The sequence below is a fragment of the Lissotriton vulgaris genome, chromosome 2_1 (assembly GCF_964263255.1).
Source record: "Lissotriton vulgaris chromosome 2_1, aLisVul1.2, whole genome shotgun sequence".
In the NCBI taxonomy this organism is placed as follows: Eukaryota; Metazoa; Chordata; class Amphibia; order Caudata; family Salamandridae; genus Lissotriton; species Lissotriton vulgaris.
The window spans coordinates 1,915,777,663-1,915,794,547 of record NC_141687.1 but is presented as its reverse complement, the minus strand read 5'-3'; the positions used below and the strand labels follow the sequence as shown (position 1 = coordinate 1,915,794,547).

The following is a 16,885-nucleotide window of genomic DNA, read 5'->3' as shown; positions in this document are numbered from 1 at the left end:
CATCCTCTGTAACCTCTTGTGTTTTCACTGTTGGGTTTTTGCAGCTGTTGTTGCATTTGTCCCTTCTTTTTACTATGCGCAGCTCCAAGACTTTTAATTAATTTTTGCCCAACATATTATAAAGTTTGTGTTTGGCAGCCTATTTTGCTCCCAAATGGTTTTTGACTCTACTAGAAATATGGCCAGATTACGTGTATTGCATTTGATTCTTTTGCAGTTGGCTGTGAACACAGGGCCAGGACCCCCCACTGGCTGTGTGGGAGCTGTCCCGTGTGCATCCATTATAAGCTCTATTTAAGTATATTTATTTATATATTCATTCTGCATTGATCTGGTAAGTATAAAAATATATATACAGAGATACATGGCCATATTTTGTATGTTTTTTCCTCATTAATTTGTATTATTAGCGCAGCATCCACGATACCAGTACCTCAGACATCTACCCGCCAAGACATTTAAAAAGTACATAGATCTGACTGGCTAAGGGAGCTTTTTCTCCCACTAGCCATTTTTATTCAACCGATCCTGCAATGGATCTGCGGATATGAAAAGATCTGATTGGCTGGTTGTAATATCAGGGGAAAATGTTGCGGGCACCATTACCGGAAATGGAGGAATCCAAAGGTATTATGCTAACTCTCATGTAGTTCTGTGCAGGGGAAAAAAGTTAAGAGAAGGATAAATAAAAATGGGTTTTCCTATTTTAGCTTGCACAGAAAGTTTTGCTTGCATGATGCATCTGCAGTCCAAACTACTAAACTTATTTGCACCAAATGTGGCAGGAATGTAAAAATGTGTTTAGACTGTGTGCTTTTGATGGTTTGGTGTAAATCCTTTCAGTAGTTTATTTGTAGCAGTATATTTGGCTCTCACACTTATCCCACTTATAAGCAAAGTGGAAAAAGCAATCAATTTTCTTCTTCAAAAAATTAAATCTGCCAAATATTACCCTCCTGAAACATCCAAACAGCCATTCGCTTAGTAGTCATAACTCGGCTGGATTTTGGAAACACCAACCTTGCTGGAGTAACAAAGAATCCATTACCCGTCTGAAAGCAATACTACTCTTCAGTGGCTATAGTAGTGAACTCAGCAAAAAACATATGATCACTTTACCCTCATTTAGAAACACTTACACTGGTTTCTTATATCATTTGCACTTCAATTCAAAGTCTGGATGACCAATGCCTGCCTTACACAGCAATTCTTCTGACAATTTTAAGTAGGTCAAGTAACACCCCTTGCTAAGTTTAAGATCACTGTGGCCCACAAACAATCATTCTCTGGGGAATCTACTTCAGCCAGAAACTTTCTTCCACCTGACCTACATATGTTAACCTAAGCTCCATTTAGAGTTCAGTGGACAATCATGTTTCTGCTTGTGGTGTCTCCCATGACTTCGCCAGTGGAACTTTACACTGATGTCTTGACAAGCTTAGGTCTGGTAGTGTCAGTACCTTAGACCAGCCTACCTATTGAGGGTGGAAAGATTGCAGTACATTTTGTTATGTTTGAGAACTCCTGGAAAAACCTGGGTGCCTGAAAAGAAAACATTATGAACTATTAAAAATTATTTCTCTCACTTTGGGAGGTTATTTTTGCTGAATGGCTGCATGAAACATGGTAGCCTAACAGCAGACTTCCAATGCCTTCAGAGGAGCAAACATGGCAGTGGCACCTCTGAAGGCCTAGCTGTCTCTGCCAAGCAGATGGAGATCTCTAAATATGGTGGGATGTAGTCCATCAGGGTAGAGGAGTACATCTATTTGCTACCCTAGCATACCACAGCCTGCCAGAGTTTACATGATCCACTTACTCACTGTTTTTTTAAAAATCTAAATCTAAAATAGATGCTGTAGCCAGGTAGGGCTACACAAATATGCATACCTTAATCGCAAAGTCCCAGTGGCCCAGTTTTTGTTGCAGCAAACAGAATAGGACAAATCTGGATTTCTTGTTTGCCTTTGGAGCGACCACCCTGGAAAAGCCTCAGCACTTCTCCTGGTCCTCCAGGGATTATAAAAGAGTTGCACTTTTATCCACCTGCTGGGAAAGTTGCTTCTAGTCAGTTCTGCAGCCCCTTCCTCCCCAGAGCAAGCTTTTAGGATTCAGCTTTCTCTCCATATGCAAGGTCTCCTGCAGGGTCCAGTACTCTGTGGTCATTTGGGCTCTCTTTATGTAACTGATGAAGGGGGCCAACCACTTGGTGATTGAAGAGCAGTCTCAATCCCTGAGTACCAGCAGGATTTAGGAGTCCTGGGGCGAGTCCTCTTTTTGCAGCAGGAGTCAAGAGTCATCAAAAATGGCCTCATGTTTCCAGTGGAGTCTTTTCAGGTCCAGGATAGTTCTGAGGAGGCAATGGTGAAGTGCCAGATTTATCCTGTGCACAAGCAAATGATTTTAAAAAATTCTGTTACCCAGTCTTTGTAATGTTCTCCCAGCCCCCCACCTTCTTTTGAAACACTTCCTTCTCGCCTTAATGTAAAATTATTCAAGAACCCCTGTTTTAATATAGTAGAACCTTTCTACAATCAAGCAGACCTGCCTTCAGCGTCTACACTGGCTCACTCTCTCACTGTTACTAGAGACACGCTGTCTAAGTGGATTCTGGGAACAAATAGGAGATTCCTGTGGCATCAACAAGTCAAAACAAATATGCTAAAGCATTCTTTAATTCTGCCAAACATTTTTGTCCACTCTTAGTTAGCTAATCCTGTCTAAGCGATCAGTAGTTAACACCTCTCTGTCCTTACTGGGCTCTGAGGCAGGCTTTAGTCTTCTGAGCCAGGATACTTAACTTTCCCAGCCAACGATGTTTATTCCAATTCTGGAGGTGCAAACAGTAGCAGACATGGATGGATGCTATTTCTAACTCAGGGAGCTTGGAGTACATTTTTATAAAGTTAAGTTGTCACAAATCGGCCCATTAAATCGGATTTCGAAAATTTTGTGGGAAATAACTTTGAAGGACAGAGCTAATAAATTGTATATTTCAATCACACCTACTCTTGTCCTGTGAAAGATGTAGCTATACCTACACGATGTACTTGCATGTAAGCCTTCTTTTAGATTGAGGACACAGATTCCAAATATATAGTGTACCACTTTGTTATGCGGCGCAAGCTGTCTGTTTGTGAAAAAAACTATTGTCAGCTTACAGTGGGCTTAGAGCCCACCTATTGCTTACCACTGGTTAGTTCAATTGGCATTTTCATTGGCTCACTTCTTATGTGTCAGCTGGTGTGGGTTTTCCTTCCTCTTCTTCTGTTTGTCCCTCCATTAGATCATGGCCTCATTACTTGTGTTCTCCCCCTACGCAGTTTTCAGGCGCTACATTGTCTTTTTTGTTTCAGCACTCCAAGAGAATGCATTTGTTTGTCAGAAGTCTCCTTCATGCATTTCTCTTGCTTCCTCTGATGTGCTCCTTGTTCTGTTGCTCTCTCTCACCAGTGTGCTTCTCCTCTGCCCCTTTCGTGTTGCTCACACCCTCATGTGGTTCTCCCCTTATTGCTTTTTCACAGCTGTGCTTCCCTCAACTCCACGTTCCACTCTTGCCTGAGTGCCTCTCTTAACCTCCCTCCAAGCTGTGTTCTCTCATTTCAAAATTAAGCTAAGACAGAGCCTGTCAGCACTGACTTATGAGTACAGTTTTGTTCTTACTCAGCACAGCGAAAAACTGGGCCTTCTCTGTGGTAGAGCATCTGTTGTTTTTTTTCTCAACATTGAATTCACTCCCACTGAATGACGGGACAGTGAATGCCTGATGAGCAGCTCCTGCTGCTGAAGTTGCCACCTTTCCCACAGAAAAATGCCAGCCATTTGTTTACGTTTTAAGTGTTTGCAAAGACTCAGACATGATGCTTAAATAGAACTTGAAATGAAATCATGTACGTTTATTTTGAGGATGGCCCTTCTGTCTTAGCTTATGTTATTTTATGTGAACTGTGCTTGTATAGCGCACGGCTGCCAGCGCTTTCACCCACAAAGACCAATCCTGAAAGCCAGAGCAAAGGGACTCTAATAAGGAACTGACGGTGGAAACAATTGTGATGGAAAGAGATAAGTTAAGGCCACAAATCTGAAGTGACAGAGAGTTCCATAGTTGGGCCGCCAAACAACAGAAAGAGCATCCTCCTGCTCGATAGCGCTTCACACGGGGAACCATGACCAGGTGCTGCCCGAAGTTTCAAACTTGATACGCTCCAACATAGGAAGCCAATGGAGTTTCCAAATAGTGTCGGAAATGGGACAGAACCGAGGGAGCCCTAACAAGGTTCTAGCCGTCGTGTTTTGAATACTTTGCAATCAAGCAATCTCAACTTGATTAGCCCCCAAAAGCAGGGAGCTACAGTAGTCAAGTTGAGATAAAAAAAGTTGACTGGACAATCAGCTGACTCGTTGTGGGTTAAAAAAACTTTAGAAGAGGTTTAAGACCTCGTAATAAACCAAAACATGTACTGGCAACTTTTTTAGTATGGATCCGAAAACTGAGGGAGGAGTCCATCCACACCCCCAGGTTCTTAACCTCCTCCTAAGGTTTGGGAGTCTTGCCTAATGCCGTCGGCCACCAATGTTCACCCCACAGGCTAGCATTCTTACCAACTAACAGAACCTCAGTTTTGCTTGCATTTAACTGTAGGTAGTTGGAAGTCATCCATTCTGTCACGGCTGTCAGGCCGTCTCTAAACCTAGAGGCGTTCAGGGTGGAACCTTCAGTCAGTGCCACCACCAGCTGCGTGTCATCCGCATATGAGACGATGGAAAGATCCCACTGCCTGGCGACCGCAGATAATGGCTGGACATACAAGTTGAATAAGGTGGGACTCAGGGCAGAGCCCTGAGGCACACCTTGTTCAATGGAGTGCGCCTGAGATAGAAAAGGGGGAGCAGTGACTCGAAAAGATCTTCCGGACAGAAAGGATCTGAACCAATCCAGAGCCAGAGATCATGATACCTGCCTCCTCTAGTCGTTGTATCAATATGAGATGTGAAACTGTGTCAAAGGCGGCACTAAGATCCAACAGGATCAGTGCCGCCGTCTGACCTGCATCAAGAATGGTCCACAGATGCTCAGTCATGGCCAGGAGAGCAGTCTCGGTACTATGACCAGAACGGAAGCCATTTTGCGACATATCCAGAATGTCATTGGAATGCAAAAAGTTAGGGGCCGGTTAGGATGGCGGACGGATCTCCACCGCCATGCAGGCGGTGGCGATCCGTCTGCCATCCGGTACCATCCGCCAGCAATTTACCCCCGCCATATTACAATGGCGGGGGGGACCGCAGCGGATGGAATGACTGTCTGCCGCTTTTCTGCCATGGTCACCTTGCGACCGCGGCGGAAAATGTCTAATATGGTGGCGGTGTCTATCAGACACTGCCAGCCATATTAGGATGGGCTTCGGGGTTTGCCTTTCCGTGGCGACATTTAGTGATACAGTCTTTGCTTTGGGGGCCCGTTGCAGGCCCCCAGGGTGAAGGGGGTTGGGGGGTGCACATGTGGGGTACCTATGGTACCCCCCAGCATTTCAATGTACAACATGACAGGCACCGCACCGTGCCTGTCATGTTGTGCACTGAAATGTACAACATGCATTTTCAGCATTGTGGCGGGTGGTGCTGAGAGCACCGCCCGCCACAATGTTAAAAATGCTGGATGCACCCGCCACTGTAGCAAACGCATCATAATTGCTAGGGCGGGACCACCGCACACCTGGCGGACGGTCCCGTTTCCACCAGGATGGCGGACCTCTTAGTTAGTATGGTGTTAACATGTGACTCTGCCACTTTCGCCACCCAAGGAAGGAGAGATATGGGCTTAAAGTTTTCAGGCTTGGCCGGATCCAATGCTGGTGTCTTAAGGATGGTGGACATGCCTGTTTCCACTGTGTTGGCACCATGGCAGAGGAAAAGGAAGAATTAATTATCTGGCAGAAGGGGGCTAAGAACAACGAAAGAGACTCTTTAAAAAGAGCAGGCTTAAAAGGATCAGCTGAAGAGCCTGATTTAATTTTTGTACTTAGCCTAATCAGCTCCTCTTGAGAAATCTCAGGAATAACTGTGAGACTAGAGCTCAGGCCTAAACTTAAGGGAATCGGTCTAACGGAAGAGGTCGTAAAAGGAAAAGACCTATATATAGCATGCACCTTTTCCACGAAGAAGGAGGCCACTTCTTCACACTGCAATTCTGAAGTAATTGCAGGCACCGAATTTTCCTGACTTTGAGATCTTTTAAAATCTTGAAGATACATTTAGCAGGGTTAGAGCTGAGCTTAATCTCGTTGGTGTAATAGGCCGCTCGAGGTTTACAGACAGCTCTATGATACGATTTAAATTCGGCCAGGCACTGTGCTTTTATTCTGGGGTCATACTCTTTCCGCCATACTTTAATTATCAGTCAGGAGCCATTAAGACATCTCTAGAAACCAATTAAAAGTGATTTCTTCCATAATTACTGTTTTAAATATATACAGTTATGAAGAAAAAAAAAAGCTTTCAAATTTTTAATCTGAGTGAGATATTTAAATATGCCGGTCAAAAAAAATAGTCAGGCAGCAACTTTACCTGTTAATATTTAGGCCTTCACTGTCCCAGTATGCATTGCAGTATTGCTGGTGATTGTGGACACATAGGGCCAGATGTAGGTGGCTAAATACCGGTCGGTAACACCGAAATTCGGTAAATTTAAGCGTTACCGACTGATATTTAGCTATTCCTAATGTAGGTAAGTAATCTGTGAATAAGGAATCGGTAAATACCGATTCCTTAATACCGATTCCGTATTGCTCTTGCATTTAAAGAATCGGTAATACCGATCCCTTAAATGCAATGTAGGAAGCACATTAAAGAGTGCTTTTGAGCCTTAAGGAATCGCTAATTACCACCAATTTCAAGTTGGTGGTAAGTAGCGATTTCTTTTCAAAAAGCACTTTTTTGCTTTTTGAGATGTGCCATGTGGCACACATCCATGCCCTTAGGGCATGATTGTGCGCCACATGTGCACACATGCGGCGCACCCTGGCACCCTTGAAATACCTTCCAGTACTACCGATTCAGTAATACCGAATCACTAATACTGAATGTCTTCACATTCCTTCCTATAGGCCTCCTAATTACCGAATCTCAATTACTGATAGTGCTTTCTATTGTTTTACCACGGATTTGTATTTTGTTTATGACAAAGTGTATTGTCTTTTGTGTGTACTCTCTCTGTCACACTGTAATGTTTGTTCATTTTAGTGTGTTTTAGCTTCATGAATTAATTATAGACTTCATGGTGATCATGCTACAGATGAACACTAACAACGTGTGCAAACATTTTTTTTTCCCACTAGTCCCTTGTGCATATGGTGAATGATAAGTGGTTTAGAGATTGCGTGGCTATGGTTAGTACCAGTTGATGTGGTCAGTGGTATAAGTTATTCTTGGAGTGTAGTCCAAAGAAAACCCTCTTTCTGATATTGTCTTATTGTACCCTATTCCTTAGGTTTTAAGGGGTCCCTCTCACTTTCATTACAACTGATATTTATCAGGCAGCATTAACCCAAAAAAAGTGGCTTAGTGCTGCCTGATAACAGAACGTCACAAAAAGTGATGTTTGGGAGGCGCAAGGAGTCTCATAAATGAGGCCCTAAGTTAGTAGACCTATTTCGCTTAACCTCTTTTCTCAAAGTTCCCAAATAATTAGCATTTATCAAGTGTTAAAATGTGTTTCGGTAAATGCCTTTTATCTTGAAATTGTGCTCTACTGGCCCTATTCACAGAACTAACTTAAGATAAAATCCTAAACTTACTACCATTTTGGTTTTCACAGAAGGCACTTACTCATTTTGGTATTCACAGAAGGCACTTACTCATTTTGGTATTCACGAAAGGCACGTACTCATTAATGAGTAAGTGCCTTCTGTGAATACCAAAATGAGTAACTTACTCATTTTGAGTAAATTACTAATTTTGAGTAATTTAGCCCATTGATCCAATCCCACTGCACTGTTGTTCCATGCTTTTTTCACTTCATTGGAGGAGAAAGAAAGGCCACATGAACCTGCCATCTTTATCTTGTTCTCCTTTTATTCACTTCTTTTTTTCTTTTCTCATACTTCTTAAGTCATCATTTCTCCCTCATCATCCTTCTCTCTGCTACTGCCTTCATTTTTCTTCCTTTTTGTCTCTTGTTGTGGAAGCACCCTTTTTTAAAATATTTTTCCATTGATTTAAGGTATTGATTATACAAAATTGTGTCATAAGAACATACAAAAACATATATATCAAATAGGTACTATTAATTCTTGGCTAAATATAAATATACCCTTAACATACGCCTAATAATGTATTCAGATGAACAAACACGAATATTTAAGTAAAGTCTTAATAATTCGGAAAATCAAAAGAATTTCTGAAGTCTAGAACTTCTTTTCGTTTTTTTACCCCCTTTCATTAAGTATTAAAGTGCTTTACTAATCATAAAATCACTCAAACTCCATATTTTTGCAAACTTTTTTAGTGTGCCATTTTTCAAGACATAACAATACTTGGGTACGTTTAGGTATCGTTTTTTTGCTTCCAATGCGGGAACTAAAGGGTGAATACCTCTTTTTACCACTGTTATTAAACAGTGGACCATTAGCTGGGCCAAACACCTAATTTTATATAACCTTTTTTTTTTTAGTCGCTCACCTGTATTTTACTGCCCTAAATAGTAGTCTCTAGGTGAAGTTTCTCAACACTGACACCCTCGAACATAAATCTTAACATAGCCTCCGAGTTCTTTTCTATGCTTGTGTCATATGAAGCCTTTTCCCTATGTTATCGCTGCAGCACCTGGCCATTTATTAGAGATAGCACTGCTACATTTATGTAACCGTGCTGGCGTGTAATACCAGCCGCGGCCGGTAGTGGGAGTACCGGCTGGGCGGTGACGTGGGGAGTGGGAGGGGCAGGGTGGGGGGTAGTAATGCATGGATTACGGAGTTTAACAGGTAAGCAAACATATAAATAAATAAAACGAATTTCTTTGCGCGCACTGCATCGCATTTGGTGATGCAGTGCAAGCAACGAAATTCGTTTTATTTATTTTTATGTTTACTTACCTGTTAAACTCCGTAATCCATACATTACTAACCCCCACCCTGTCCCTCCCCCTGCCCCTCCCGCGTCACCGCCCAGCTGTTACTCCCACTACCGGCCGCGGCTGTGTAATACAGTACCTGTTCTGAATGATCGGCTGTACGTAGACAGGAAAAAGTGTGCCAGTTTTCCGACCAGGTGGTTGATAAAATTACCTGTCTGATTTTGCATAGTTTAGTCTGACATTTTTTCTGATCTCGCGAGTCATTGGAATATTTTAAAACGGTGTGCCACCGGCCAATCCCCAAAAAAGATTCTACTGTTTGAAAATATTTTTGGAGTAAGTTCACGATCCTGTTATCCAAGTCACAAAAAAGGACTCGGAAAGCTAACAATATGAGAATACGAAAAATATTGTTTTTGAACAACGTTAGGTGTTCTTTTAAAATATCCACCTAGCCATAATTGTATCTGTATCTGATTGTAGAACATGTTTAATTGTTTTCCTATCCACTGTTTGCCAAGTTTTAAAGGACATTTCAAATAGTCACTTTAATCATAACATTGCCTTAAATGTCTCTCCCAATATACCAAAGGTATTTTCTATGATTTACAGAAAGCCTTTCTGTTTAAGTGTCTATTAAACTGTTGTATCTCATAGTTTTCTAATAGTGGAGGAGCTTGAAAAACCAATGAGGCTGAACGTTCAAACCACCCAACATAAAAGCAATAATTAATTATATGGGAGACAGGAGTTGATGATCAGTTCAAAATGTAAATGTGGAAAAATACTGAACTGAAGCAGCTTTTTTTCATCTTTTTTCTCTCCTCGTTCTTCTCCACACTGCCTTATTCATGTTTCTTCTTTTCTGTTTCTAGCTGTATAACCAACCGAAACCCATCACCACTCCTTCCGACCTTCTCACCTTTATTTTTCATTTTTGCTTCTCTCTTACCCCAAATAGATTTTACTCCTGCCATCATTTTTTTTCGACAACAGAGAAAATCTTAACCTGCAATTTTTAATTGTATCTCCCCTACATTTCACCTGCCCACCTCGTTCCCTGAAACCTTCCCTTTATCTTTACTTATTTTCCTTTCGCTGTACTGCTTTCCCTGTCTTTTGTATGGGTGCACTAGAAATGGAATAAGGAGTACTTCCACCATTAAGTGCACCAGTAAGTGCTAATTTCGTCTTTTTCTTGATGATTTAATGCTAAAAATAGCAGCCCTCCAATCGTTTTTCACGAACTGTTGGATTTCTTTTGTTTGTTTGAGTGACCTTCAAACTGTTATGTTATGGTATGGTGTAGTATGGTATGGTATGTGTACTAGTACAAGGCACATCTCACATGGACATGTATTTCGGCCTGGAAGAAGTCATTGTGCTGGCTATGACAGGTGCCTAATGGAAAAATTAGGTTTTCAGTTTCTTGCGTAATTCAAGGAAGCTGGTTGTTCTAGGCTTTAGGAGCTAGGTAAGTGTACCTGCCGCTCTGACACTTTAGCTGTAAGAGACGTGGGTGAGCAGGCGGCTGTCAGAGGGAAGGTTTCTGGTTGGGGTGTGGAAGCTGATGTGGCAGTTAAGGTATGTGACGCTAGAAGGTGTAGGGCATTGTAAATGTGTGTGTGAGGACCTTGAAAAGGGAGTATTTTTAGATAGGGAGCCAGTGGAGATCTGTGAGAAGTGACTTGATATGTGTGAAGTGTCGGAGTCTGAGCATAAGACTGGCTGCTACATTTTGGAGGACCTGTACTCTCCTAGTGAGCTGAGCATAATGCTTACATAGAGAATGTGGCCATAGTCCAGTCTGCTGGTGATAAGAGCCAGAAACACCCAAAGACCACTCTGGGTGTTTAGGGGAGTCATTTGAACATTTTTTTTCCTGAGGATCTTGATAGTGTGGAAAGAGGAGTGAATCATGTTGATTTTGCTGGTGATCGATACTATATCACTATCCCTGGGTTCCTAGATTGATTAGCTGGGGTGGGTGCTGATCTGAATTTGGCTGGTCACCAGGCTGAGTTACAAAAATAGGTTTCTTTTCCGGAGATTTCCCCTCCAGGTTATCTGAGCTGAGCTTGAGACAGTTGATGTTCCTCTAGCTAACTAAAATAAATAACAAAAAAATTATAGCAATACCCCTTAAGTCCGTCAGTATAAGTAAGCCTTCATTGCATGCAATGAATATCAAACATGATAAAAATGATGCCAAGGTGGTCGCTATTTAACTAGAACGAAATGCCTATTACGTGCATTTGTGGACTAACATTCAGCTATTTGTGTTTATGCCACCAATATACACATGTTCTGGTATTTATTGGGTAGTTTATCCTAATAAACATTCACAGATTTGACCTGCTGATTAATTAACTCAAAACTCATAATTTCGATATAATCAGTAACAGGACACATATTGCACGTTTGATTTATCAACCCATTTTTAACGAGGGCTTTAATGTAGAGAATTTTAATGTGCTTTCTTTGGTTCTCTGCACTCACCAGCAGAAATACGTCCTTTTAAAATGTTTATGAAGACAATGTGTGTAAACAAGAAAACATTTTATCAGCAGTAAAAATCTGGTTAATGAAATCAAGTTATTCACTAAGATGAGTTAAATTAGATTGCATTGCTTTTGTTCTGCGTATATGGGTTGTTTATGTAATGCATTTGATGTATATAAGTGTTGGTGATACAATAGCATTCATCTTAACCTGGGAGCTAGCAAGGTCTTTCTTGTTTAATTTTGTGTTATCTAAATTATAGATATTAATCACAGCTGTCTTCACCTTCTCACAGGATTGATAGTCTACCTTGGAATGATGGTGGGAGCCTTCGTGTGGGGTGGTCTAGCAGATAAGATTGGGAGAAGAAAATGCCTCATCATCTCACTTATCATCAATGGAGTCTTTGCATTCGTCTCTTCCTTCATGCAGGGATATGGACTTTTCCTCTTCTGTCGCCTTATTTCTGGATTTGGGTATGTTAATTCTTCTTGATTTCTCACAGAATTTGTTCAAAATAATATATAGTAAGTGTGGGTCCTCATATAGGAAAGCTCTGAGTGAGTCTTTACTTCTCCCTCGTCCGTATTCAAAAACGTAAATTCTGCCAGATTCTTTCGCAGTCGCTGCACACTATTTAAAGCCTGTGGCTTGTTTTGACATTTATTGAAGACTTACTGGTAAATCTGCACATCACAATTTACTCACAGGCGACCCAGTCAATAAAATGAAAGCCATCAGAAAAAATATACATCTCAAACATATTCGTAGATTTCAATGTGTGCTGGAGAGAGTATTTTATTATCTTCCAATACCCTTTTTTATCACCTGGGATTTTGCAATAATCACATGACACCAGTCTCCTATATAGATTTTTATCACTTCCCTTTCTTGGTGTTACCCTTTTTTCCATTTCTTTATCAGCATGAAATGTTAATTCCTAATTGAAGTCAACTTGTGTTTACCAAATGAGGGTTAGAGGAATCAATGCTGTTCCGCAGATAAAGTGCCATGAAGTTATCTTCTGCCAATGCCTAGAATGGAAAAGTTACAATTTGACTTCATGAGGTTAATTGGTCTTTTTTATGCTCCTAATTATGTTCCCTTTCTTAAACCCACAGAATAGCACTAATTGCAACTTTTGTACAAAATATTACTCTACTAACATATTGCCAATCACTGATCCTATCAGACATACATTTTTTTAGATAACTTGTTAAATGAATGGTCAAAATACGAGTTTAATAAACATTTGACCCTTGACATATTTTGATGCAACATTCTAACATCAGCCATCATTATATCTCTTCAAGAAGAAGCATTCAGACCCATTCTGAACATTGTAAATTCCTTCCCTGATACCCTCAAGATAAGCATACACTCCACCTTTGCAAGAAACTGTCGTTGCAACAAGACAGCCTAGTAAAATTCCATCACAACATCCACATACACTTCATCAGAAACATCACCAAACACGCAGTCTCCTCCAAAATGTAGGAGCAGGTCAATAAGAAAAACATGCAAGGGGCTAACAATCCAACTTCACGACATGAAGCAGCAATAAAATAGCTACTCTTCAAATAGTGGAATATGTCCCACTCACCAACACAATCAGACCAGTGTTGTCATGTTCCTCAGAGCTGACCGCGAAGCATTGATTCACATTCCTCAAAACATGCATGGGCTTCAATAGCACAGTCCTGCAATGGTTCAGATCCTACATTACCAACTACCAACAGTTCATGCAGATAAGAATCACTAGATCCCAGAAGCACTCTCACTTCTGTGGTGTACCGCATGGATCCATCCCCCTGTCTATCATATTCAATCCTTACATTAAACCTCTCGGATCCCTCATCAGGATTAAACAATATCCTTGGTGACCTACACCATACCTTAAAGCCATCTTAGATAATGACATTCACTGACCCAATGTTGGATGTCAATCTAACGTTCGACCTAACAAAGGCAATGTTCCTCCTATTTGCAACTGCACTAAACAACCAGAAACCCAACATCATTCTAAACATCTTAAATCTCAGCTGAAAAGCAAAGTAAAATAACTTGGATTTATTATTAACGCATTACTCACTGGCAAGCAGTACACTGTCAGGAAAATAAAGTCAGCATTGGGCCAACTCTCCCCTTGAAGAAAGTAAAACTATTTCTTCTGGAAGCAGATTTCAGTTAAGGTATACCTTTCTGCAGTGCTCAGAAGGCTATCACAACTGATACACTGGTATACCTGGCCAAAAAGCACCATACCAGGAACAAGGATTTCACCAGACTCGAAACAAAATGTGCATCAAAGAAATAAAAATAAGGCAGTCTATGCTACCAAGTTATATAACTGATCCAACCCTCCTATCATTAAAAAGGAAATAGGAAACTCACCTCTTCAGGGAATACCAACCACCATCAACATACACAATCGCGAAAGCAAAAAGACATACATGTATGTACATTTGTGGGATCTCTGCCTCACGTTTTCTCTGTTACTCGCTCTCTGTGTCTCTACTTCCCAATCCCTCTCTCTCATTAGTTCCAAATCTATTCTCTCTCCTTCTCTTTTAACATATCAAATTATTTACAGTCTTTTTCACTCCCTTCTTTTTTCTTGCCCATCCTCTTGATCACTCTCTCACTTCCTCTCTTTGTCCCTAGCTAGTTCTATCTATTTACTTCTTTGTCACCCACATTCTCCTTTGACTCACCCCTGTTGTCTCTGTTTCTCTGCCTCTCACTCACTTGGTGCCTCCCATTGTTTTATATTCAATCAAAAATTGTTTTGCAGTTATTCTGTATTGTTGTTCGCAAATACCTCCCGTATAAGTGATAGGTGTGCTTTTCTTTTTTAAACAGAATTGGAGGATCCCTCCCCATCGTGTTTGCCTATTACTCTGAATTCCTTTGTCGTGAGAAGCGTGGGGAGCATCTCAGCTGGTTATGCATGTTTTGGATGATGGGTGCACTCTACGCATCAGCAATGGCATGGAGCATCATCCCTCACTATGGTAAGAGACCCAGACAATGCTGCAAAGACATATACTACAATTCATCTTTTATATTATCTAACCTAAAGGAATTGTCCACCATTGTATGAACAATAGTTTTCAGTGCTGAACCATTGCACTTAACGTTGGTTTTCAATCATTGGGTGAATAGTGCACATTCTATGGTATTTACATATCATTTTATATATATATGGCTCAATAATATTCTTTCTCTATTGATTCTTCTACTTGTTTTTAACCCCTTCGATGCGGCCGCGATTCCCCTGGTGTGCTGTAAACAGCACGAACAGGGGCGGGCCGTGACGAACCCCAGCCGTCATCAGCACACGAGCACCGTAGTGCATGACGGCTGGGGTTCGTCATGAGCATGGAAGGGGTTAATATAAAATGTGTTCTAAAATAGACTCACCGGGCAGTATTAATTCTCTCTGTTTCATTTGTTTATCGGTGCATCAAAATTTAAAATTCCCATATTTGGATTGTTGTGTAAAGACCGTTTTTATTTTTTATTCTTGCTTTGTTATTCATGGGTAAATAAATAAACTAGGCATAAACAGTTATTTCTTTATCGAATCGGAAGCCAAATCATTGGTTTATAGAAAGATCAGAAAAAAGGAACGTGCTTTTAAATTTTTGAAAAAGTAAAGATAGAAATATAAATATAAAGCAAGAGAGACCTGAAACAGTAAAATGTCATATTATAATGTAACTCAGTAAGAAGAACCTACCCTGTTTTGCATCAGCTCTGTTATGTCATCCCATTACCTGAATAAAATAGTAACAAAATAATTGTCACATGTCATAATGTTGTGATGCAAATGCGAGTCGGATGAGGGGTTTGTCTTTTTCATTAAGGAATCCCAGGTAGCTGAATAACTTTTCCTACATGAAATTTGTTTGGTAATGAACATGTGACTTTTTGCCAAAAATTTTAGAAGTAGATTTCCATTCACGTCTGTTGTAATAAATCTGCCAATGGCTAATTAGCCCATTGAATGAGGCTTTGAGACCTAGGTGAAAGAGGAACATTTAGAGACTGACCAACTAAATAGTAGTAAAGTGGCAGAAATCTTCCTTTTCTGCACGGTCATCACTTGATTCGATTGTGGAAATTGCAGATATTGGACCAGTTGCGTGGAAGTTAAACGTCATGCATTTATACGACCCACATATATGAGAAAAATATATACCTGACAAGAGCACCACCATGCTCTGGTTGGGCTGCAGTTTAAAGGCTGCAATTTAAAGGCACTGCAGTAACATATGGAAGGGATAAAGGACCTTGACAATTTAAGAAAACCTATTATATATGCCTGGACAATGTAAGAAATCCTATTATATATAAATGAACCACTCCTAAAGTTTGTCTTGTAAACACACAGGGCATGGAACCTAATATGCAAAAAAGCACTCAGTATGTAAAGTGTGTCCTCACAGAGAATGAATGCCTAAAAGCTGTACCACTGTGTAGCTTAATAATTTTCCATAAAATAGACCAGGGTATGATTAAAATATCTCCGCTTGGGAAAATGCCGGGGGAATATTTTAAAATTATTTTCCAATGCGGAAAGGTGTACGTTGTGCTTAAAAGCAGTTTTGGCACACATACTATTTCCAGGGATCAATACAAAACCTTGGCTGGAGTTGGTAATTCTGTCTGCCAGAGGACAATGTTCTGGCCCCAGGGCACACCATGGCTGGGGTGTAGTTAATAGCTGGCCACTTAGCAGGGATAAGTCATCTGAGAGGGGTACAGGACAGTTAGCATGACTATTTCCCTAACATTCCTGTTCCCAATTCTTCATCTACTCTCTTTCTTTCATTTCTTTTCTTTCCTTAACTTCCCCTCCTACATTATCCGTTTGCTTATCCTAGTTCTATCCATTCTCTTTCCTTTTCCCCTTTGACTCATTTCGTATAGCTCCCGTCCTACTTCTTCGTGCCCTCGCCTTCCCTGCCACAGCTTTCCCACTACTTGCTACTGCATCCACATCTCTCCGCCCCTGGTCCCCCTTTTCCCTCCTTCATGATCTGTCTCTTCTTAACCATTGCTCTCTGACCACCTCTTCTATCCCCCTACTTCCTCCTTCCCAACTTCATCATCCAATACCCCAGCTGGTTCCTGTACCTGCGTTTAAACCTTACTGATACATACTGATCCCTTTCCTACCACTTTTTGGCTGCTGCCATTTCCTTTCAAAACTTCCTAGTACTTCCTTCTCCATCTACAGTGACCCCATGCTACCTTCCCGATTCTTTCACTACCTCCATACTACTCAATCTCTACCCTCTTCCA

At 40.9% G+C, this 16,885-nt stretch overlaps 1 protein-coding gene across 1 annotated transcript in view; it reads left to right on the top strand.

Moving 5' to 3' along the window:
• Positions 1-16,885, top strand: part of SV2B (synaptic vesicle glycoprotein 2B) — a 281,226-nt gene that overhangs the window by 109,373 nt on the left and 154,968 nt on the right. Inside the window, exons 2-3 of the mRNA XM_086958097.1 lie at positions 11,871-12,051; positions 14,438-14,589. Coding sequence (XP_086814223.1) covers positions 11,871-12,051; positions 14,438-14,589 — 333 coding nt within the window. The remainder of the gene's footprint in view (positions 1-11,870; positions 12,052-14,437; positions 14,590-16,885) is intronic.